This window comes from Pteropus vampyrus, unplaced genomic scaffold, assembly GCF_000151845.1.
Source record: "Pteropus vampyrus isolate Shadow unplaced genomic scaffold, Pvam_2.0 Scaffold39, whole genome shotgun sequence".
Lineage (NCBI taxonomy): Eukaryota > Metazoa > Chordata > Mammalia > Chiroptera > Pteropodidae > Pteropus > Pteropus vampyrus.
Window position 1 is genome coordinate 1,358,722 of NW_011888820.1, and position 24,867 is coordinate 1,383,588.

General features: G+C 43.0%; 1 protein-coding gene across 5 annotated transcripts in view; it reads right to left on the minus strand.

Moving 5' to 3' along the window:
• Window positions 1-15,879: 15,879 nt before the first annotated feature.
• The window catches only part of SEMA6A (semaphorin 6A), a 121,668-nt gene continuing 112,680 nt past the window's right edge, over window positions 15,880-24,867 (minus strand). For 4 of the 5 annotated variants that reach the window (XM_011358265.2, XM_023529562.1, XM_023529563.1 and 1 more), the window contains one exon: window positions 16,635-20,079. In XM_011358265.2, coding sequence (XP_011356567.1) covers window positions 18,881-20,079 — 1,199 coding nt within the window. In that variant the 3' untranslated portion in view covers window positions 16,635-18,880. Of the gene's footprint in view, window positions 20,080-24,867 lie in introns of all 5 variants that reach the window. The other variant, XM_011358264.1, reaches the window with a different exon arrangement.

The following is a 24,867-nucleotide window of genomic DNA, read 5'->3' on the forward strand; positions in this document are numbered from 1 at the left end:
CCCCTTGCCTGGCTCTCTGCTGGCCAAAGAGGCCAGAATTCCCAGGAGGTCATTAATGACTCTCCTGATTATCTGTTTCCTGTTACTAGCTAAAGAGAACTATATACCATTGTGTCTTCTTTCTCTTCTCTCTCGGAGGAAGTTCGGATCTAAGCCAACGCTTTCTGGTATAATTATTTCACCACCCTCCTCCCCCTATTGGCTCTTGCCTTCTGACTTTACTTTTAGAGGTTGTATGGTTCTTTCGTATCTGTGCTTTTCATTGAAAGCTGTGTCATATCATTCTGAAAGCAGGTAGAGTATAAATAATAAATGAAAGATGAGCATATGATATAGTGCTCTTAAGATGCTTCACAACAGCCTTGCCTGCTAAAGCAAGACGTTTCCCACCCTGTGTGTGGGTGTGTACTTCTCGTCCCCTCATGTGCACACTCTAGATTCTCAGTCATATCACGAGGCACTGGGGGCTTTGTCGCTGTCTATATCACCCCCAGCTGGACCTAGGGAGAGAGTCCTTTGGCTATGTCTTTCTTCAGAGCATCTCTCACAGATTTCAGAGAAGGAGTTCTAGGCATTCAGTGAATTTACTTTTGTTGTAGATGAGCTTAAATAGGATGTTGTTCCAGGTCAGGGATGGCTACATCTTAATCATGGCTGCATCATATGTGGATGAATAAATATGTGAAAAATGCCAAGGGAATGTTAAAAACAGAACAGCGTGATGGTTTTGCTTTACCATCTTTAAAACTACCCTAATACAAATACAGATATTGATCAGTGGAAGAGAATAAGGGAAGGTATCCAAATAAATTTGCAAAAAAAGTATGATAAAGGTGATGATATCAATCAGGATTCAATCATAGAAGTAGAGCCACTATAAATGACATAGAGTGGCAGTTCTCAGTAGAGGACATTTGGGCCCAAGGGACACTTGGCAGTGTGTAGAGGCATTATATTTTTTTTGTAGCCACAAATAAGGAGCAGGTGCAACTAGCATCAAATGGATAGAGGCCAGAGTACAGCTAAGCATCCTACAATGCACAGGACAGCCTCTCATAACAAAGAATTATTCACCCCAAATATTACTAGCATTAAGTTTGAGAAACCCTAATATAAAGGATTTATTATAGGAATTAGACCTCAAGCAACTATGGGAGCTTATTGAGAAGTCTATGCAAGGCCCCTGCTATTAGGGCTGGAGTCACCATAGGTCACTCAGGAAGAAAAGCTGATGCGGAGTTGGTGAGAAAAAGGACAAGTTTAGGTGAATCAAACAGGATAAACTGGAATCCATGAAGACAAACTAGAACTCATCTCTGTCTCTCACTGCCCTGATTCCATGGCCTGCAGGAGAAGCTGGTGCCCTTTGCTATAGAGTTACACCCATACCTGGCCCAAGACTGAGAGAAGCTGATGGAGATTTGGTGAGAGCTAAGGAGCTGCAGTCCTGGGTATTGCTCCCAGCCAACAACATCCAAGAGCACTGGGCATCCTACAATGACCTTCAAAGCATAATAGCTGTTGTGTAACATCCACCTTCTTAATTTTTCTTGTAACCATCTTTAACTTGAACCATATGGGAAAGGGATTTCTGGAAAATATAGTTCCAGCTTATCTCAGTTGACAGTTCAAAGTCACTTCACCAATATTATGAGACTGTGGGGAAGACTGCCTTACATAGGAAATATGATTGGAATAACTTGTATCCACTTGGAAGACAAGGAGCAGAAAGCTTTATGTAGTACACATATAAAAATAAATTAAGAAAATGGAGAGAATCCATGAAGAAAAAGGAAACCTCTTTTTTGCTTTTCCTAAACAAATGAAAAGTTGCTTAACTTTGCTAATATTCAGGAACATGGACACTAAAAACAATGAACCTTTTACCCATAAGATTGACCAATCTTAAAAAGATGGAGGCCCTCTAAAGGTAGTCAGGGTTTGGGGAGGTCAGTCGCGTTTGTCACGGGTTGTTATAGACTGAAAGATTGTGTCCCCCTCAAAGTTCATATGTCAAACCCTGAACCCTCAATGCGATGGTAGTAGGAGGTGGGGCCTTTGGGAGTTGATTAGGATTCTATGAGGTCATGAAGGTGGAGCTGCCATCAATGCGACTCATTCCCCTATGAGAGTCACAAGAGAGCTTTTGTCTTCTCTCTGCTCTCTGCCCAGAGGATACAACCAGAAGTCAGTAATCTGCAACCTATAAGAAGGCCCCCATTAGAACCCGAGCATACTGGGTTCTAATGGGGGCCTTCTTACAGGTTGCAGATTGATCTTGAACTTCCAGCCTCAGAACTGTGAGAAATAAGTTTGTTTTTTATAAGCCACTCTCTTTATGATATCTTGTTATATAGCAGCCTGAGCTAAGACATTGATATCAATGTGAATTATAGGAGCATTTTTGAGTGATTTTCAGAAATAATCATAGATACTGAAATATACATCTTTCGTAATAATAATACAGCTTCTAGGACTCTAATAAATAAAAATAATGTTGGTTTTTAAAGATATAAGTTCAAGTTTATATATTATAGCCTTGTTGACATGAGAACAACTAAATACATGATGCTACCTACTAATGATGTTTATAATATTATGAAATCCAAAACTACTATTAACTTGGATATCTGGTTAGTGCAAATAGTGTGATTCACAATATATGGTTAATGGAAATTAGATAGATTTCATATTTGAATAACATCTTGCAAAATAAAAAGTATATGAGGGCAAATGTCAAATTGTCAACAACTTGACAGTTCTTACTTTGTGCCTGTGTGTCTGTGTGTGTACAAGAGGAGGAGGCTGCCTAGGGAAAAACAGTTGTGTAGTTCTTGATTATATAATATGTACTGACTTCAGAGAACTTAACATCTAGAGAAATGTGTCCATCTTAGACTTGCAGACTGGGTGCTTGCACATTCTTACAGAAGCCACATTCTATCATGTCTTTACTTATATATACTGTTTCTTTCTCATGGAGCAACTCTATATCACGCACCCCCAAACCCATCCACCAACCTCACTCCTGTAGCTAATTCCTACTCATCCTTTAGGACACAGCTTGGGGGCCAGCTCCTCTAAGAAGTCTTCTCAAAGCCCCACTCCAGCCCCACAGTTTGGGTAAAGAGGGGTCTCTCCTCTGGCTTCTCAGTTGACCACAAATACATAGGTCAGACATATTTACTTTTAGAGCCCCTAGAACAGCAATATGAAACATGATGTACAATAAACGTTTGCTGACTAAATGAATCAATTTCAGATTTTGCGACATTTTGAAGAAAATACATTTTTTGTGTGCCATCAGAATTATGACACAATTCTTATCAGCCAAACACCAAAAACAACCAGAGTGAGGCCTGGCCAAGGGGAGAGATTCTATATTATTAAAACTCCATTCCTACCCACTGTACTCAAGCGCCCCACTCCCCCACATATCTCTCAATGTAATGCACTGAGATTTTTTTATTCCCTCCTCACCTGACAGCTGATGCCCTGATAGTCTGGGAAAAAATGTTTTTGTTTTTGTTTTTTAAATTTTAACATCAATGAATAAAAATACATTGAGCATCTATTGAGTCACATTAACCATGTAGGAATATCATGTTTGTTCAAATGCATTCAGGGCCCAGAGACTGCTTACAGTGCTGTCACTCAGCCTAACGGTCTCACATGCAGAATCTGGATGTCAGAGCAAGCTTGGTGAATTTGTATTTATAACCAGAATGGACCTTCAGAAAAGCTAAGAAAAATCCAGTAGTGTGTGAAGGCTCAGGACCACAGGGAAGGGTCCTCTGATCCCCCTGTGGCCTCCTATGTGGCCAGGTAAGACAAGGGAATGGCTGCCATTTCTTGAGAACCAGTGTTTGAAAGCCAGTTTTGTTAAATTATCTAATTTAAGTCTCTCTAAAAAACTTATTTCTTTTAAATGAGCAAGTTGGGGCTCAGAAAGGTTAAGTAATTTTCCCCAAACCCCCCAACTTAAAAGAGTCAGATTCTGCTCCCTCTTTCTGTCCTTAGATGGCCCTTAAGAAATTCTCGAAAGGGCAGGTAATTTCTGTCTGTATAGAGGCTCCACAGAGCACAGGTACGCTATGATCTGGCCAGGCAGGATGGCTGCCAGGCCTACGCTGATATCAGCCACCCTGGCTATAGTCTCTAAACCTCGGGCTCTAATCTCAAGTTTCAAGGCTGATGCTCAGAGAGGCTGGACCATCTCTGCCACGTGTTCAAATTGGGAACTGATATGCTTTGAAAGTCAGCCTGCCTTTCTGGAGTGGCCACTTTAGACCCATGTTTAGAAAGTCAGAGAGGGGCCTAAACTAAGGCGGAGCACCAGAGGCCAGGGGTCCCAGAGACATAGAGCACCCTGCTTTTTGACTTTTTGATTCTGAGTCCCAGGCCCTCATGAGGCCCAGTGAACTTGCAGCAGTATTTGAGATACCTCATATCCTGATAACAGACTCCCATTTTACTTAATTGAATCTTGGCTACATATCATGTTAGTTTGGTTCACAAGTGGTATCCATTGTCCAGAAGATCCAGTGGCCCAGTCCTGTGATTCACCAATAGGGGTGTAACCACCATGCATTCCAGAAGGTCTTTCAGGTGACTCAGCTGAATGATGCAGCCTGTGACCCCACCTGTTCTAGTCAGAGGGCTCATACAGTGGCTTCCACTTCTGTCTCATCTCCTCGTGTACAAATGTGTACTCCTCCCTCAAACAGCACTTACTCTACTCGTTAGAGGATATGAATATTTTACTGTCACTACATCCAGAGCAGCTTCCAGCTGTGAAGCCTGGATCTGGGCTTTCACGGGCACATCCAGTGAATGTCCATCTGTTCGGGCACAAGTATCAACCACTGAGTACATCCTCCTCTAAAGATTGTGGAGAAAAGACTTTGATATAGCATGGGTGACCTCTCTACCTCTTGGTTAGGGGAAGGCAAGCAATCTTAATTTATAGTCCCATCAACATCATAAGAAAGGGGGCATTAACTCTCCAAAAGGAAGATAGGATGCTGTTGTCAAAAAAAAGCAAGGAAAGTGCACCCAAATGTCTACCACTACCTGATGCTTTTATGTGAATCCGTTGCTCATTTTCACCTGTCTCCTTATTATACCAAGGCTAAAGGGAAGGGTTGCTTTGTTCCCTCTCCATGCATCCAATAGGCTGCTTTTAAAATTGAATTTCCCACCTTCAAATAAGGTTCTTATATTCATTTTAATTCAATTCAACCTGTATTAAGAAATGTATAAGGTGGGGTCGTAGGGTCCCTCCAGGGCCTGCCATGTCCTTTGGCATGACCTGGGTCCCATGAAGCCTTAAGGATAACCATCATGCATGCCAATCTGGTTTTGCTGGCTTGGCATTTCATAGTTCCTCATCTTAGAGAAAAGGCTTCAAACTCTGGATTTCTCCCTCTTCCTGGGCAACTCCTCACATAGTGTCCCGTCTAAAAGGCAGTTAGTTACTAATGTGTTTCGATGACCCTAAAGACTTTTACACCAATTCTCCTTCTCAAAGATCCCAAATGAGAAACAATAGTATTGTTTTCAGCTTGAAGAGTTTTCCTCCCAGAATGTCGTGCTTACCCAGATGCAGTGGTTGCGAGGAAAGGCATGGCGTACATGACCTGCTGATGCCGGAAAGGCGTCAACCTCCACCACTTGTCCTCCGACCCCTCTGCCTTTTCTAGGTTCTCCTCAGTCCTTTGCGGAGAGGTGGGGTGAGAGTGCCCACAAGTGAGAAACTTCACGTGAGGCTGCACTCCCCTCCCACCTTTGCCCACCCACCCACACACAAACAATTCCCAAATTTCTTTAAACCAACATTTTAACTTTCAGCCACAATTTTTGAATAAGTGAAAATTATTTATTTTAAAATCAAACTTAACTCCTTCCCACACAGCCCAGATGTTCCTTCACTTTTCCTATTTTGATTTCCTCTTGACATAAGTGATGGATGATGGAAATTAGGGCCAGTGGATGTGTCATGGCAAACAACCTCATGCTCCTTGAAAAGTTCCTGACCTGTAGATTTCCCCAACTCTTCATCCAGAACTTCTTTGCCACCTCTAGACCCTGGTGATCTTGCATCTGAACTTAGGAAATGTGTAAGTCTGCTAAATCAGGCACCCTCTGTCAGCCTGCATATACCAGTGCATCACAGAGATGGATGAAGAGCCAAAGTAAAAATAAACCTAAAATAAATGGTATTTGAAGACCATGAAACAGATTAATTTAGATGTGGTTTGAAAAAGAGTGGGTTGGCTTTCCCCTCGCCCCCCTCCTTAATTTCTTAGTTGGGATTTGGGGATTTTTAAATTTTTAAACGGTAGAACAAAAGGTTCGAATTCTATTCCTTTAATTTCTTCAAATTGCTGCATAGAGTAATGAAGGTTCAACCTGCCTCAAATGTGTAGAGTGGGCACTCAATTAACAGGACACTTGGGCTGCTGAGTACAAGAGAGTGTGTTCTACCCCCCTAGCTCCCACTGCAGTGAGAGGGAGAGGCAAATATTAAACACCGTTCAAAAAAAATTAAATAAGAAAAGTGGAGCCCTGGTCCTTGAACTACTTCTAAGAGATATCGTATTACAATTTTTTTAGTGTTTCCTAGGAAACCAGTTCAGCGTAAAAACCTATTCTTTGTCTTCTACTCTTTGCAAAATTGTTTGAACCATCTCATAAAAGGTTGCTTCACAGGCAATTTGAACAGCATTTAAAAAAAGGCTTAATCTGCAGTTTGCTGCACCAATGAAGGCGGTACACCTTTATCGGAGGCTTGAATGCTTCAGATCGTATTTGCTGAAAACAGATAAGATTATGTCATTATTTCTGAAGCATCTGTGAAATCAAACCTTGTTTCTTTCCCTCCAAATCATGAGTCTTTCCCCTGTAACAGACCTGAGTTGCATTTTAAAAACCTCAAATAGTTTTAGGAGATTCTTATCAGCACTTACAGAGCAGAGCATCAACAAAGAGGAAAATAAAAGTCCCCCCACCTCCACTCTCTGTCTTGCTCTCCCTCAGTCTTCACCCTCCTCTCTTCTGTGTGCGTGGATTCAGTACTCGGTCTCCAGAGCTAATGTCCTTTTTGTCCCCAGTGTCATCACAGGTCAAAATCCCCCCAATGCCCACTCTGCTGGCTTGCGTCACCTCTGATTTACATTCCGCTATCATCGTATGTTCAGTCTTCATTGTGATTTTGCAAATGATTGAGGTATTTAAATTTGCTCTGGGGTAGGGATCTCATGAGGGTAAAAGGTTAGGGTATTGGAAGGTTCGTTCGTTTGTTGCTTTAAACAGTTGAAGTTTCAACTACTTTCTCATATGTGCAAGTCCTTTGGAAAACGGGACAAGCATCTTTAGTCGAGATGTGGGCATGCCCATATGGTCTATCTGTGGGGTGGACCACGTGACATTGAGTGGTTGGAAGAGAGTTGCTAAGGGATCAGTCTGACTCCTGTCTCTTGTGTCATTAATTGCTTTGCTTCCTACAGCGTTGGCTGTTTCTTGATTTCTGATAGGCATTCTTTAACATGTTGGAGAAGCATCCCCTATTTCATCTAATAAGGCAGATGATTAAAAGCACTGGCTATGGAGTCAACCAAATGTACACCCTGGATCCACCAATTACTAGCTCAGTGAGTAAGGGAAAGTTCTTTTATTTTTCTGTGCTTCAGTTGCCTTATCTGTCAAATGGAAATAACAAAGGGTAGGATTCTTATGAGGTAACGCCAAGGAAATGAGCTAATGCCAAGGAAACACATAGGCCCGTGCCTGGCATCTGGTGAGCAAGTGAGCAGTGCCACAGCTGCTGTGACAACTATTGCAACCTACTAGCAATAATTTTGTTTCTGTGTGGAGACTCAACTTTTACTATCTTATGTCTGATGACAACTTAGTTTAGCTACCATTTATTGTGTTCTTAACAATTTATCAAACTCAGTATAGACTGAACTTATAAAGGTGAAAAAGATACAGTTCCTGCCCTTGATATGTTTCCAGTCTTATGGAGAAACAAAGCTTTGTGTATATTAGAAACCTTGATGTACAGGCTGCTTTGGAGGAAGAGAGAAGGAGAGCACAGCCTGCCTGGGAGCTCAGGGATGGCTTGGTAGAGGCAGGGTGCCTAAACCAGGTGTTGATGTTGTATGTGCATTGGTCAATTACATCTTACTTTTGTAAAGTGTGCATATATGCATATACATTTACACGTAGATATAATACATATACATTCACTGCGTAATCAGATTTACATGTTCTTATGTGTACAGAATGTAGTAGACTGTTGATTTTCTGCAGTCTACATCCCCTCTTCTTTTTTAAAAGTACTAGCACACTCCTGAGTTTTACAGAGCATAAGGCACTGAAGTCTACATGCCCCCGCCTCCCTTGCTGGCTGACGTGGCCCCGTGATGATGCTCCTTTCCCTGGCGCTTGAGCTAAAGTGTTCCATGTACCTACTGGGATTAGCCCTTAAAAATGGCTGGGTATGCTCCACCCACTCTCTCCTTTACCCTCCCTGTTGACTACGAAATTGGCACAATTAGAAAAGCTGCTCGTATCTGAAGATGGAAGCCACACATTGAAGATGGCAGAGCTGCTATGCCAATACTGGCTCATGTGCTTTTGGGCTATTACATGGGAGTGAAATAAATTTCCATCTTATTTTCGGCCACCCTGGCTGGTGTTACTTTTTTTCAGAAGTTAGGTCTGTACTTCATGAGTCTGGTGTCATGTAATGAATCAGGAATTGCACACCTACTTCTTGCCTCTAGCTCTGCCATGAACTAACAGTGTGTTACTGAGCAACTTCTTCTGTTTTTATTATGCTTCTCCAAAAGAAGGGAGTTGAACTAAATCTTTTAGCACCGTGAGATATGTAATAATGAGTAACACATTTTTAGTATACTGCTTAACAGTTGTAACAAAGTGTTTTTCTCTTGAAAGGAAAGTCACAAACTCTTGGGACAGGAGATAGGGATAGATTTGGAACTGAGTGAGCAGTCGAACTTCCTCTAGGCCACCGTAGCTGAGACTGAAAATACTGTGGGCCCAGACAGGACAGCATTGCAGGTGCGCTCAGGGAAAATGGCTGTGAGTATGTTGGCACAGAGAGCAAGTCACCAAGGCAGACAGGCAAGCCAAGGCCACTGGGCAACATGCACTGCTGCCTGTGAGTGGAAGCCTCACAGGCAGCAGTGTTCCTTGCAGTGCATTCTTGGGCCCATTCTGGAGGTCAGAGTCCTGCCCAGAGGCAAAGGTTCGGGCCAAGCAGACAGGAAGAGTCTAGGTAGCAGGGAAGGTAGAATTCATAAAGGGCATAACTTATTCTCCCCAGACCAGCCAGCCATTTGGGAATAGAGGAGAAAGACAGTACTAAAGTGTGTAGAGCCCACAGGCCTCCATGCAGGTATCGTGTGACTGAGATGGTCACACCAGTGAAAAAGAGCCAGAACTCTATCGGACCACGCAGGGCTTTTGTTTAACCAGCCCCGCTGACTGCTTTTGTTGGCAGATAAGAAATATTTAGGGGAGAGAAAAAAGAGAGATTTTATTATCAGCAGGATGGGGACTCAAAGTTGTTTGTTTAATTTGAAGATTTAGAAGACTGGGATCTCATTTTGAATGCCAAGTTGGAGAAGAAGGACACAGTGGGATTTCGAGTTTTGCAAGCACTGGTAAACACTCACTTTGTTTGACTTTGACATGCTCCTGTGAGGTAGGCATGGCAGCCATTATTAAGTCTGTTTTGCAGATGGAGAAAATTAAGTGCCAGGAGTTTAACTGACTGCCCCACAAATGGTAAGGTCCTCTCGGACTAGAACCCAACCTCAGACTCATGTGAAACGCTTCCTTCTAAACTGCTTTGTCTTATGAGAGGCAAAAACTCCAAATTGCCAAATTATGCAAATTATGGATAACTTTATCTAAGAGCCTCTTCATAGGGCTGGTCTTGGAGTACCTCCCCCTCTGACACCACCCCCACTGAGCCCTGCTCTGTCCCTGGGCCCAAGCCTGTTTGCTGCTCTGGCCAGGTAATTAGAGAGGATCTTTTTGGGTCACTCTTTCCTGAGGACAAAACAAACCCTTTGGTTTCTTGATTAGAAAGCTCAACAGATTGAGTGACAAGGAAAAGTTTTTGATCTTGCCATTATAGTCGCCTAATTAAAATGAGATGCAGATGCTCCAACACCTAGTAATTTTCACCTCACTTACTTTGGCTCCAATTACAGCCCTTCCCTACTGACTTACACTGTTTAAATTACAAAGTCAGAAGGAAATATGACTATGTACCTGTTTATATTCATACGTATAAGTCTAACACATTATCTTTTCTCCTCAAGCAAGAAATGTGTTCACAGGCCTTCTCTTCACCCTGAAAATAGAGGGATAGATTTTTGATTCTTAAATAAAATTAAATACCAATAGGAATTCAGATCAGTCAACAACTTTGTCAGACTTCAACAATTTTGTTTCGTTAAAAAAAAAAAAAAATGTGTCCTTTCCACAGGAATGGAAGAGGCAGGTCTTCAGAACAACTAAAGCATTTGGTATTGTCCTGGAATGCGGACTTTAATGCAGACTTTAGAATAGAAAACTTCCTTTACAAAGTTAATCGGTATTGACTCTGACGCTTTAGATCAGGTAAAGTTAACTGTTTCAGAGGTTGTTACCTTTATTGAGTACTAAATTAATTAACTAGCACTGTGCAGCAGTTGAAATTATATATGTATATATATGTATGTATGTGTGTGTGTGTGTGTGTGTGTGTGTGTGTGTGTGTGTGTGTGTATATATAAAATACTGGAAGTACCAAAGGTGGTGGCAACCAAGTCTTTGTCTTTACTAAAAAGCATATTTGTGTACTGAGAAAAGCTTTGGACGGGGAATAGGGCTTTAATTGGCAAACAAACAAATAAGCAAGCAAACAAAAACAACATAAGGAGATCAGTGAGATTCTAAGAACAGCTATTTTCTTTCTGAGTGGAATCTGTGTGAAGTTATCTGTCAAGGCAGCAAGTGGAAGATGCTGGCTTTTTCAGAGTGCTGTGAGCTCTGCATGGTGCCTGGCCAGGAGCAGAAGGGAGGCCCCCAGAGCAGAAGGGAGGCCAGGAGCCCATTTCCGGTAAGGTGGTCCTGCCCCCTCTGCACCACATGCATTCACACCATGTACCTTATCAACTCCAGGAGGGCCAGTCTGAGGAAGTAGCAACATGGAACATGGGCAGCAATGAGGAGGGAGAAGATAGGTACCCACGCTGATGCAACCTCTGCCTTTTTTCTCCTCTTGGGGGATTTTTCTAGGCACTCAACCAAATCATCCCACCATTGACATCAGCGATCAAGTCAAATTTTTTAGTTGGTACCCATAGTACCAAAGCGGCCAATGGGGCTATCATGAAAAGACAACAGTGATTTTTCTTACCTCTTCCTTTCATACTTACTTACTTCAGTCTTCTATAAAAGGAAAGGTGGGCAAATCCTTCACCCTTCTAGGTATAGAGCATTTCTTTTTCTTTGTTCCCAATTAATTCTAGATTCTCTTAGGCTTCTTAAATTTCTCTTGTGATCTGTATGGCTTGAGTAGGATAAATAAACTATAAAAGCCATCCCTTCCATCCTTTTTTCTTCCACTGAGGCAGTTGGTGTCACTGCCCCTGGAGTGGCAGGGTGCACCTCAAGAAGGGCAGTCATTGAATTTGGCTGCAGCTCTCCCTTTTCCTGCTTTGTTGACAGTTCCTAATAACACTGCTGGCATCAGGACTTTGCAGACGCAGGAAGGAAGAGATGTGTTCTTTAATGATGGAAAAATATTAGAGCACAATGACCTTAAAATAGAATGTGTGTGCCTAGCCTTTATTTTGGGGACTTTATTGTTGTAACCCTCTCTCCTGGGAAATGCTGTGGGAGGCTTTTTCCCTTTGGTGAGGCAGAGTAATTGTGTAACCCGAGGTGTCCCTGAGAGAGCAGAGGGGATGATGTCAACACACAGGTTTTTGAAACATTACTACATTGTTATGTTGATCAGTGCTCCAATAAATCCCTCCTCTCCAAACTCCGGTTTCTGTAAAATGAGGGTAATCATCTGTGTGCTGCCCACCTCACTGGCTGTTATGAGGATTTAGCAAAATAATGGGCAAGATTATGTCTGCAAACTGTAAAATGTCACTAATGTTAATTGTCATTGTTATTGACAATTGGAAGCCCTGCCCCTCTTGAGTGGTATCATTCCACTTCTCAGTTTTCATGAGATAAATCTTAGCCTGTTGTTGAAATTTATGCTTTTGTACTGGCAGGGACTAGTGTGCAAAATGTTTAGTATCCACACCAGAGAACTAAGTTTGCTGAGATCGGCTCACTTTCTTACCACCTCATAACATGGTAAAGGCAATTGTCATGATGAACAGGAAAAAATAAATCATTTGGTTCTCAGACAAATTTTTCCTCATCTTCCTCATCCTAGGAGACCCCTGGGAACCCTGCCTGAGTTTCTTTCATGTTGGTTTCCTGGCATTTGGTATTCAGTGTCACCTGCATCTGTTTTTTTTTTTTTTTTTTTCTGAAAAGCATCAATGAAAGATGCTTCTGATTTCATGATTACCTCCTTTCCCCCTTCATTAGCATCACCTTATTTGGACCATTATTGCAGCCTGTTAGCAGGACCGATGACTTGCTCTAGGGATGCTGTTAATGATTCTCAAGGGTGTCTTCTATCTGAAGGTGATTAGGAAGAATAAAAAAAGTTGCCACCCCCCTCAGTCAGTGCCATAGGGACCTCTGTCCAGGCTCCTCCGCAAAGATCTTGCTTCCCATTTTTAAGACTGTAGTTTCTGACAGCTCACTTTCGACCAGAAAGTGCTGAGATAGAATCCATGTTTTATCAGGAAAAGGGGTAAAAAACCTCTCAAAGGGTCTACCTTCTACAAACACGGGTTCTGAGCTCTGTGACATTTTTGGTAATAGAGACCAAGAGGAAAAAGACTCCTCATAGCATTTGCACATGTGTGTGTGTGTGTGTGTGTGTGTGTGTGTGCGCGCGCGCGCGCGCGCGTGTGTCTATGTTTGGATGTGCTTACAGAGGGGGCAGGGAGCTCCCTGCTACTCAGCTGCCTTTCTTGATTTGCTCCAATTTCACTTCCATTTGCTAGAAGGACATCTGCACATTTTTCTGCCCAGCCAACATTTAATGCACATCAGTTCAGCCCTAACGCTCTGTTGAGGTCAACCGCCCTCTACCTCCAGGCATCCCAGGGGGTTAGAGCAAAGGATACACAATACTCTAAATGGAATATTGAAGATCCCCATCTGTCTGGCAGTCCCAATCAATAAATGTGAGCCCTTCCTTTTCAGTTCTGTATAAGAGACACGTCACCACCTGGTTTGAAGACAAGCTTGAGATGTGGGTTTCTAAGGGTTACTGAGTCCAAGCACCCAGCTGTCACAGTCCTCAGCCAGGACAAGGATTATGCTCTTAATCATGTTATCCTGTTACTAATAGTTCTTTTAAATTCCCCTCACCCCTTTCCCTCAAGCAAAATTTCAAGCAGTGTGTCTGAAATTGTAGGTGCCTTTCTGACAGTTTTATTTCCTTTGCTGAATGACTTCTTTTGAAAGAGCTTTTGTTCAGGCAGTCAAACCTAGGCACCGTGGTTCTGGGACATCCTGTTTGGCTTCTGCTAACTTATAAGGCTGAACAAGATCGGTTTGTGTTTACAACAGAGCATTTAAGGAAAGCAGGCAGATCCAAGATGCCAGCTCTGGCCCCGTGAAACACCTAGCCTGCTGGCTGTGTTGGAACAGCTACTCCTTAAGGCCAACAGTTTAAAACAACCCTGCAGAAACTTCCAACCCTGTGACAAGCAAGCAAGCAAGCAAGCAAACACAGTTAAAAAGCTGGGTTGTCTGAGGATTTCTGGAGCATGAGCAGGAACATCCATGGGGGCCCAGCTAAAATATAGGCTGCACCTGTTCAGCCTTTGTCACCTCTTCACTAGACCAGAACAAAGTTGACTGCAGCAAAAGCTACCCTACCAAGTATCAGGTTGCATGGCATGGACTGTCTGCTTCAAACCAGTGTGATCCAAGCTCCAGCCCGTCTCCTCCCCGTGGCCTAGATGAAGGAATTAGGGGTGCCCAGCTGGGGGCGAGGCATATATGAAGGGCTTCCTGTGGGAAAGGACTGAGGGAGATGGAGACACTGTCTGGGCTGAGGGAGTGTCAGGTCTTCCTCGCTAGTATTGCTTTAATGAGGTGAACAAACAGGGGCAGGTGGAGGGGAAGGTAAGGGACAATGGATTTTTCAGATGAGCTGTTCTACCACCAGCTTTGGGATGGTGGGGACATCTTCTTATTCAATAGACCTCAGCCTCCCCATTTTTTAAAAATGAAAGGGTTAGACTAGCTGTTTCTGTTTTACATTTGGGTGTAAGTGGGCAGGGCAAACCCAATGGTAATGTAAGGAGAAAATAGCTCTCCTGTCTGGCAAAAGGGGATGATCACAGCTGATTTAGTTCTGTTTCCTAAAGAATCTGGAAGTGGATGCGGAGTTCTCACTTGTGTTGCCCCTACCTACTTGGCATGCCGTTTGGCACACGGCCCCGTGACCCACAGCCTCTCCCTGGACCAATCCATTTTCCACATTATTACCAGGTAGCTTTCTACAGCACAAACACATGTGTTTGCTGCTTCACACACTTCAAAGGTGCTCTGCTGCCCATCAGCTAAAATCCTAGCACAGAGCAACCAGGCCCCTCCTCATCTGGCCCCAACTGCCGTTCCCAGCCTTGCCCCCATCAGCCTCTCTGAGATCCTGCTCAAGGCCCACTAGATCTTTTGTTTCCCAGACATAGCACACTTGGCACTTCTGCACAAGTTATCCCTCCTGCCCGGACCAGCTGCTCAGAGTTATCATTCCGTACGAACCAGCTCAAACGCAGCTTTGTGCCCCAAACTTCTGGGCCACTTCCTCAGCACTTTGTTTCTCCCTCCCGATGGCAATTACAGAGGCATGTCAATTTCTCCTTATACATGAGGAAGAAGGAACTATATGCTAGTCAATTTTGGGCCTGATAGTACCTGGCCCTATGGGTGGGATTCAAGAAACACAATTGGAGAGGACTTATCAGAGGTGACTGGATTACTGTAGGTGTGAACTAAAGCCCAAACTGAAGTTTTCCGCACTCAGACTGACCTAAAGCACTTAAAAAAATTATTTCAGGAGGTCAAAAGTAAACTACTGTAGCTGAGGACTTACTTAAATATACTGTTTTGAAAATATCCCGGGGGGGTGGGGGGAACTAATCTAGGCATTTCATAATGCTACTCTGCAAAATAAAAATCAAGTGCTACATCCCAATTTACCTCCAACAGTGTCTTCTGGGTTACAAGAGATAAATGCTAACAAGGAGTGAAATCCGGCACCCTCCACCTTATTAATATGTAAAAAGGCTGAAATCACATCTGTGCAAGGATCTATTTTTAGTGGACCCTACATACTAAAATCCTAGCCTTGATCTCTTCAACTATCAAGCCTACCATAAATGTTTGATGATGAACAAGCCCATAAAAAGAAAATGCATAAAATGAATAGAGGGAGTCAATGCGTGCTCTGCCTTTTAATTACTGGTAGCTTCTGTTCAATCATGCTCCAGCCAGGCTGGGTGCAGGCAGAGAAATCACATCAATAATTTGGGGGGCTGGAGAGGGTAGTGTGTGGGTACTGCAAACAAATGGGTCTAATTCCATTGTTATTTATTCTTTGGAGGCTAAATAGAAATGGGGGAAAGAGTAGAATCCTACCCAGAAAAGATGAAGGTTAAGAAGGGAAATTTTAAGAGATAAATAAAAGCATTCAGGACACAAAAGATAATGAACAGTCTTGTTTTATTACTTTTAAGAAATAAAGAGGCTTTTCCTTGTTTTTTTTTTTTTTGTCTTTTTCCCCTTTTTTTCTTTTCTTTTTTACAAGATACATTAAGTCATGAATCAGATGTTAGGGGTGTGGAGATGGAAGGAAAATTGGTGACATTACAACATTTTACAACTTTACAACAAATATAAATTTGAGTTTGTTGCATCTACCAGTGTCTAGCAAGGGTGGAAAGCAAAGGCACACTCAGGTTTATGGACCCTCCCCCCACACACAGTGGGGAAAAAAGAAAAGATGAAAAATACTTAAATGTGGAAGAACAGCTCAACACGTGTGCATTTTAGGGTTAACACCGCAAGTGATGGGTTGTAGGATGTAGGGGTGCGGGATGAAATTTTGACACAGGTAAGAGAGCTGAGGCAGTGATGCCCATCCCACACAGGGATGAGAGACTGGGCGCTGCATCGGCAATACTCTTCAGTCAAGCATGGGGGGAGAAGGAAGCAGGGTGATAAACACCCATCACCTCCCTAAGTTCTGCATTTTTGAAGAAAATTCAAGGGAAAAAACAATATCTCGGTTTGTAGAAAAGAATTCATAGTTTCAGGGTAGAGGTCACAGGATGTGAACACCGATTCCACTAACAAAACGAAACAAGACCATAACACAAAAACAACAAAAACATACCCTGACCAAGAGCAAAACAGCAATGGATATTTAGACCAAAAAGCTGTGAGTGGGACCTCACTATACACCCAGTCTCACTGATTATGGAGGCACCGCTTTTTTACCAGCCAACTCAAAATTGTCCAAAATTGTCTTTTTTGTTGTTTTTTAAAGACAAAACTAAACCCAGACCAAACTGGATATAGAGACACAAAGAGATCACCAAATATATTTAACTATTAAAAAAAACAATAACCAATAATGTTTACAGTACGTTGACAATACCTTTGTTCACAATAAACAAAGTCCCTTCTGTGTGCTTGAGCTAATGAAAACCGAGGAGAAAAACACCCTAACCTATCCCCCTACAAACCATAACAACAAAAAGATAAAGGAATTTTAAAAATTAAAAATCTTTTACTCTAGTCAAGGTTTTTTGCAGCATCCATTGTGATTGGCCTTGTACTTGGAGTTACTCATTAATCATGGCAGGAATCAGCCTGCCTGCACCTATTTCCATGTTATTTCTTTGTGTGCACTAAGCACACTGCTTGGAGACTCCTCCCAGGTGCCTGCCCAACTGAACACAGCGTGTTCTGAGCCAGTGGACATGGCAGAAATGAGGACTGGGACTTTAGTTCTTTTTCTGCTGGTTAATGAGGATATCACCATGTTGAAATGATCTGAGAATCTAAGGGAAGCAGGGAGCTCTGGAGGGGGAAAGGGGATTTGCTACCACAACACTGGGGTCCATGCTTGGCAGCATGGCCAAAGGGTGGTTGGAGTTGGCACGACTAGAAGAAAGTGTGAATTGGAGGGTGTTGTGTGCCCAGCTTTCCCAGGCTGCAAGACTATAAGCATCACTACTGCGTTCTTCTTCCATCTGCTGGACGCTAATCTTCCGGAGGGTTGGAGTGAGAGTGTGGGGGAGGGAGGGTTAAATAAATATCTGTATTTCGAAAGGGGAGAAAAGGTTTATCATAACGACATTTTACAAGTGTACACAACTCAGGGTGTAAGGCACAAATTTACATGTGGAAAACAGGCTATTCACAGATGTAACCCCACGAAAAACCCGTGTGATCAAACCATTAATTTATGCAAGGTAGCAGCCAGCGTATTAATTAGTTCACACTGTTTGTGGATTTTGTTTGCTATCTCACATGCAAGGTGAAATGAGATGGCATATCACAAGCTGGTGCCTTCACAGAAAGTAGGAACCACTGACAAGCCATGTTGGCAGCAATGGGACATGGATGTGCCATTCTAAAAGTTCCTTTCCTGGTTGCTTTAGAAGTTAGGATCTGGAAGGACTTCTAAACTAATTTTTTTGCATGTTGCATGTTATAGCACAGAGACCTCACCAGCAAATTAACTGGAGATTTACGTAAGTATTCACCTCGTAACTTTTTCCTTTTAGCTAGAGATCGGACAGTCCAAACACAAAGCTCAGAATTCCAGCTCCAACTTCTTTACTCAGTGAATTTATTGTAAAAATAAAGAAACTCAATTATTCCAGTTAATGGATTTCACGTTAAATAGTTTAACTTCAAGGGGCTTTCTGAAGAGCTGTTCGTCAGGTGATATGTGTAAGAGTCCTTTCCTTAAGGAAAAAAAGAAGGTGAACAATAAATAAAGTTACTTGCGTTAACGGTCACGTTATTTCATTAAAAGAGAGGAGAAGCAGAAATCTATGACATAGTTGCCCAACATGGCATTAATCTGCGATAACAGAAAGCTGTAACACTGGTGGACATTTCACAGTATCTGAGCATAGTAAACTTCTGCCATTGTTAAAGTCTGAGTTAGAATTATCAATGAATCTTTGTTTTTTTCTTTTTAACTTTCATGATTTTTAAAAATGTATTTGTTTTGCAAGTTTGAACGCTAGCCCAGTTTGGCAGAGCCCTGTGCAGTAATGGACAAAAGGTTGCAGTTGCTCTTCACCTTTGTGTGAGAGTATGTGTGTGTGTGTGTGTGTGTGTGTGTGTGTGTGTGTCCGTGCGGTTGCACATACGTGTGCGTGTGTGGGGGTATGTGCTTTTGGCTCATGTTTGTGATAATTTAAGTCTCTTGTGAGTCCGACCTGTTGCAAGGTGTGGGGGAAGAGTGAAGGAAGAGAATGGAGGTGAGTCCCGCGTCGCAAACCTTCACCAAAGCACGTGGCCCACTTTTCGAGAGTACCCCCGAGTTCCAGAGGAGGACGCTGCGTCCTCGGCTCTGCGGCGGCCACCTTGGTCTGGTGGGTACTCAAGCAGCTGAGAATCGTGCTGAGCGGAGCGGGCGCCTCGCCTTTCCTGCTGGTTCGACACCTGACCCCTCCCCCTGGGATTATGTACACGCATCATTGGGCTTCATGGATGTGGAAAGGGGGGCAAAGGTAGGTTTGGGGGGTACGTCCGGCTTTAGCGAGGGTGTGCGCTTCAGCCCCGACCTGGTTAGTGAGTTGTAGGCGTTGAGGCTGGGCTGCCTTGAAACAGTCACGGCCTGGCCTGACGGCTGGGAGCTGTGCACCTGGATGGAGTCCACCCTCTGCGGGGCGGGAGGTGGGTTGTCGCCCCGGCCAAAGCTCTGGTTTCTGGAGAGGTGGGAGGAATTGGAGGAGTTAGTATTGTTTCTTTTGAGAGTGGTGGCCTGGTGGCTTCTCGTGAGCGAGTTCGTGGGGTAGCTCCTCTTATAGTCAAGGCCGTAGGAGGTGGAGTGGTGCATCTCCAACCGCTTGCTTAGGCCGCTCTGAGACAGGGAGGCTCCTGGGGGGCCCAGGGAGGCCTCCCGCTGGGGGACTTTGGGGGGCAGGCTGTCCAGGTTCTCCACCATGTTCACCCCATGGTTGGGACTCTTGCTGCTGAGATGTTCCTTGATGGTCTTATACTCTAGGGTGGCCGCCTGGTCCTCCAGCGCCATCTGAGCCACCTCGCTCATTTTGGGCTGGTCCACGTACTCATGCTGGTAGCCCTGCTGCGTAATGGGCAGGACCACCACGCTGGGGATGTGGCTGGGAGAGGCCCGGAGGGGCAGGTCCGTGGGAATCACAGGAGAGCCCATGGGGGGCATGTCCTTTGTGCAGGCATTGATGAGGTTCTGGTTCCTTTCCCACTCGCGGCTGCCACGGCTGGGTTTCCGCTTCTGCTGCAGCGTTGGCGTGGACTCTGGGGTGGGCAAGGCTGCCAGATCCAGGTGGTGCTGATCAGCCTTAATGAGCATCTTAGCCGTGTTGCTGGGAGTGGCGAGCTTGCCATTGTGCATAAGTGGCGTGAGGATGGCCTCTGGCTTCGGGTCTTTAGACTGGGTGTCACCGAAGAGGCCGCTGAGCTTGGTGACACTGCTCATGGAGCCCCGGCGCGAGTGAGAGAGCTCCTTCTCCTTGCGCTGCACCGCTGACACGTCTTTGCGCCGGTGATCACAGACGCAATAGACGATGATGCCCGAGAAGACGGCACCCATGACAAAAGCCAGAATGACCGCGATGGCCAAGAGGGTGACGGGAACGAGCTGGTCATGGCCTTTGAGGTAACTTTCGCGAATCACTCCTGCAATAGACATCGCATATGGTGTTAAGAAATGAAAGGACACCGCGAGGCTTATTTTTGTTTGGTATTCACCCTGTTAATTAATAACAGTAATAAGTGACAATAGCACCTCTGCATAACTTGTCATCAAGGCGCGGTTTGCCAAACATTAACTAATTAATCCTCCCCAGCCCCGCCCCAGTATGCAAATAGACTTTATTTGTCGCCTTCTTTGTGTTCTGAGACAGTACTCCACCCTCTCAAGTACTTGCTCTTTCTACTTTGCTTCACTCCTTGGAATGTGGCAATTTTGCGTTTCCAAAATTTAATCCTCTTTTCCTCTTAACTTTTTTCAATCTTCCCCTCATAAAATTGAGATAAGTGAGATATTTTAAGTCAGGGAGAAGAGGCAACAGTTTTATGTACATTAAATGAACAAATTGTACAGTGCTTCAAGCTTCCCAGGGTCTTTTCTGACGACTTCTTTGAGGGCAGCTGTTGGAAAGACAGCTATTTAACGTGAAAGAAAATAGCTCAAGTTCACAGATTATGTTTATGCTGATTTTGTATCACCCCTCTAAAAAAAAAAAACCAAAACCCATGCACACCCAGTTTCAGGAAAATATGCTGAATATCTGAAGCTCTTCCTTTACTTATATCGAATATTTAGGAAAGGGAACCATTCGGGACCCTGAAGTGGGTTTAAGACGTGTCAGCTCTCATTATTATGGCTAGAATTTGCTGTCATGGTGAGATTCTTCAGCAGAGCTAATTTCTTCAATTTAATAAAAATTGTATGACTACACCTGTCAATAATCTTACACTACATTAACCAAGATGCTGTGTTTCTGAAGAAAGTTGTTCCTATTCCTGTGTAATCAGCCACCAAGCTGAGACTCTAATCAAATGCAAACACCGAAGCTTTTATTTTTTAATACCAAGTGAGAATACACATCACAATTGTCAGATCTTAAGTGCTTGATGTGGTAGCTAAAATATAAAATCTCAAATACTTCAATTCCTGCCTCTGGAGAATGAACGAACATGAATACATTAGAGGCACTGCATGGGCTGAGGAAATGTAAACATTGTTCCTATTATGGAAACTGATAGTAAGACAGAAAATGTACCTTCTCTGGTCTCAGGAGAGACATTTTTTCATCTACTAAATCAACTCTTTCCGCAATATGTTTAATGTATTTTCCTGGCAGATATCAGTGGCACAGAATTAGAATGAAATGAAGTAAAAATCTCTACCTCTTTCCAAACCCACAACATGCAACTATTAAACTTCAGCTGAAATGCTTTGTATGTCACAGCTGAGACCTTGAAGAAATGCAACTTTATCATGGGGTTTTTCTGCTAAAAGATTTTAATTAGTGAAGTGATGGTTTTAAAACTCAGAAACATTAGCCTGAAAAAGGTAATATTCTTTTTTCTTTCTAAACTGTCTTTTTCTTCTCAATTGTGACATTATCGTTGGTAGCTGTGGAAATGATTGTCCTGACAAAGGATTTGTGACATCAGGTGGGGAATAAATAAAAGCAGCAAAAATCTCTTGTGAAACAAAGATTCTGTGATTAAACAAATGCCCTTGGTAATGAAGGGCAGGGGAAGCAGCTCACCCCAGGGAAAGTGTAAGATTGTAAGACACTGAATAATTTCCAAAGAGACACTTCGCAAATATTTCTAGATGTATCTTCAAGAACTTTTAAGGGGTAGAAACTGAGAAGCAAAAAGCCAGCAGGAAATTCAGCTATAGCTCACACCTTTTATATTGTGGAGCTCCCCACACAGTGGAGCGTCTTTGTGTTCAAATATGTTTTAATACCTAGTCAACAAGGAACTGTGCTAATGAAGGTTTCTTCCCTAAATCTGCATTTCCTTGTAATGATAAAACAGCATTGCTTTTCTTTCAATTTTGCTTGTGTATAGGGTTCTACTGAACATCATTTTTAACCGCCTACATATAATCGCACAAGAATGGACACCTGTGAATAAAATGAGTTTAATTTCCCTCATTTATTTGGTGATTTCAGTGGAGCTAGACACCATTGATGGGGGTACTAGGTAAATTTTTTCATAGCAATGGTTATTTCATGAATCCTTTCCAGGTAACCACATCTATGGGGGCTGTGTCTTCTCAATAAATGGGTACTTATAACAGGCAGCTGCTATCTACAGTTGGCTTTGGCACTTTACAGTTTAAATTGCTCTCTCAGCTTAAGAGGAACATGGAGAGAATAAGGATAGAGCAATCCATTTGTTTCATTCATTGTTTAACTGGGAAAACTGAAATTTTCAAGTTTATCCATTGCTTATTTTTAGCTCCCATTCTTCTTTTGTGTCTGAAGGTCTCTGACTATCTTAGACTCATGGAAACTGCATGCTCTTTCATTGGGAAAAACTCTTTTTTAGGATGGCATCTGAGTTCAGGTTTTTGATCGTTAAATAGAGCAAGGTCTGACCTTTGAGAAAAATGGTGTCTTGTACAGCATCCTCCTCCCAATTTTGTTATGTAAATAGTGCCCTTAAAAACCTTTCTGTATCTCTTCAGCTTTGAGATATGAAGCAGGTGGCGCCCCTCATCTGCTTGTACAAATTCAGAAACTCCACATCCAAAGTTAGAAACAGATCAGAGATTAAGTTGAAAGCACAGACAAGAAGTTAAAAGTTATTTTTGGAAAATGCCTTGTTAATTTAAAGCTTTCCACTTATATCATGAAAAATGGCAAAGGGGCATTCACAGAAATGATTAAATCACCCCTGTGACATTGGTGCGAAGGACTGGACACACCAGATTTGTCCCGGAGGCCGGGGGTGGTGCCAGTAAGATTAGATCTCCAAAGGCCTGGAGTTTTAGGCTCCTACTTACTGCTGGGTGACCTTTTGGCAAGTGACCTAACATCTCTGGGCCTCAGTTTTTTCATCTGTGATGTGGGGTTAACACACCTGATCTTAATGCCTTATTGGGTTGTTTTAAGGATAGAAAGAAATAATAAGAACTTAGATGCTGTAGTTTGCTGAACAAATCTAAAGGTCGAAAGAAGCCACAAAAGAGAAGTGGTGAGTTAGTAGCTCAGCAAGGGCTTAAGAATAATAGTCATAGCTGATGCTTTTGATTCCATTTGCTATGGGCCTCTCAGGTGGAGAGGGACAGACCTGTTCTTCCCAGCTCCAAACCATGTGCTCTCCAGATGCTGCCAAAGGATGGTATGTTGAGGCAACATAAGAACACACATGTGATTCAGGACTGCCTGTAGGACTTGAATTTTGAAATAGTAAAACAAAAGCGGGAAATACTGAGCAAAATACAGCGATTATAGTTAGACTCCTAGTGGGGTAATAATCCTGCAATCAGCTTTTATATGCCTTTATCACACCATCCCTAGGCCTCTTAGTTGGGCACCTAATAAATGATTATTAAATAAATGGGTTTGCAATGCAATGTAGAGACATTTTTAAATGGACTTCTAACCTTGGTGAGTCTTTTTTTGGAATAACCTTGCTTCTGAAGTCACAGAAACTAATTATATCTCCAGTCATTTAGTAGAATATATTCATACTAGCATTCATTAGATAAAAGAAATTTATAAAGGTGCTCTGTATTTGTTTAAAATAATAATAAGGGAAACTGTTTTAAAAATGAAATAAAATTCATTCTGGGATAATTCTAAGAGTCGATGAGGGTAAATGAGTTATTTGTAACAACTGAGTGCTCAAGTGGACTTGAGTAATTTGAAAGAAATGCATCTCTGCAAAGAGTGCAGGGCTGGAGCTGGATGAACATGATTGCTTCAGAACCTGGGGAAGTAGAAGGGCCTCAGTAGGGTGGTATACTCCCTCCCCAGGTATCCGGGGTGTTGAAATGCCTTTCTCTACCAACCCCTGGGCCTCTTGCTCTCACCAGTTGAAAATGGGGCATTAGTAATGAAAACAGTTGATGAAAAATCCTTTGCATTGATTCATTAACCGCCAGCTATTTCTCACCAGTCATGAGGTGCTAAATGGTTTATTCTTTCCACCTTCCTATTGCAGGAAGCAAGGCACACAATGGCTTAAGAGATTTCTCTGAAATCATGCCTTAAATTGGCAGAACTGAGAAAGAATAGAATCTCCAGTTGTTTTTTTTCTGAGGCGAGAGAGTTTTCATAGGCTGGAGGGAGGTCTCAGAGGGGCAGTTGGAAACTCTTTAGAGGCTGGAAGCAATGAAAAGATTATAAAAAACCCCACCCTCCAGGACCTGCAATATGTAATTCAAAATAAGAACAATTATAAACTGTAAAATAAGAGGAAGTCCAACATAGCTCTGATTTGGTTTCTAGCAGCCCTGCTCACAGGTTCTCCATAATTTCCTAGCCTGCATGGAGCCCAGCACCAGGCTCTGGGACAATATACCTCAGGAAAGATGCTCTCCTAACTCTGGGTTGAACTGTGATGTTCTTGGGCCTTTGCTATTACTCTCCAGGTTTTGACTCCAAGCATCTTTGTGGCTGTCTTCAGCAAACATTTACTGAGCGTGGACTAAAGCGCCATGCTAGGTGCTAGGGAGGCAAAGGCAAAGGGGGCACAAATCCTGTGATCCAGTAGCGGAGAAGGCAGGTGCCCAGACGTGAACTTACAGCCAAAGTTTGGAAGCATCATGAGATGCATCACTTCTGCTTCAATATGGGCAAAGGCTGTGTGTAGGAGGCAGCATTTGAGCTAAGCCTTAAGGTTGTGGAGGATGTCCGCTGAAGTGGAGAGAGCAACAAGAACCAAGCATGGAGGAAGGGAAAGTAAGGACTGGCAAATGGTCTAATGCCCTGC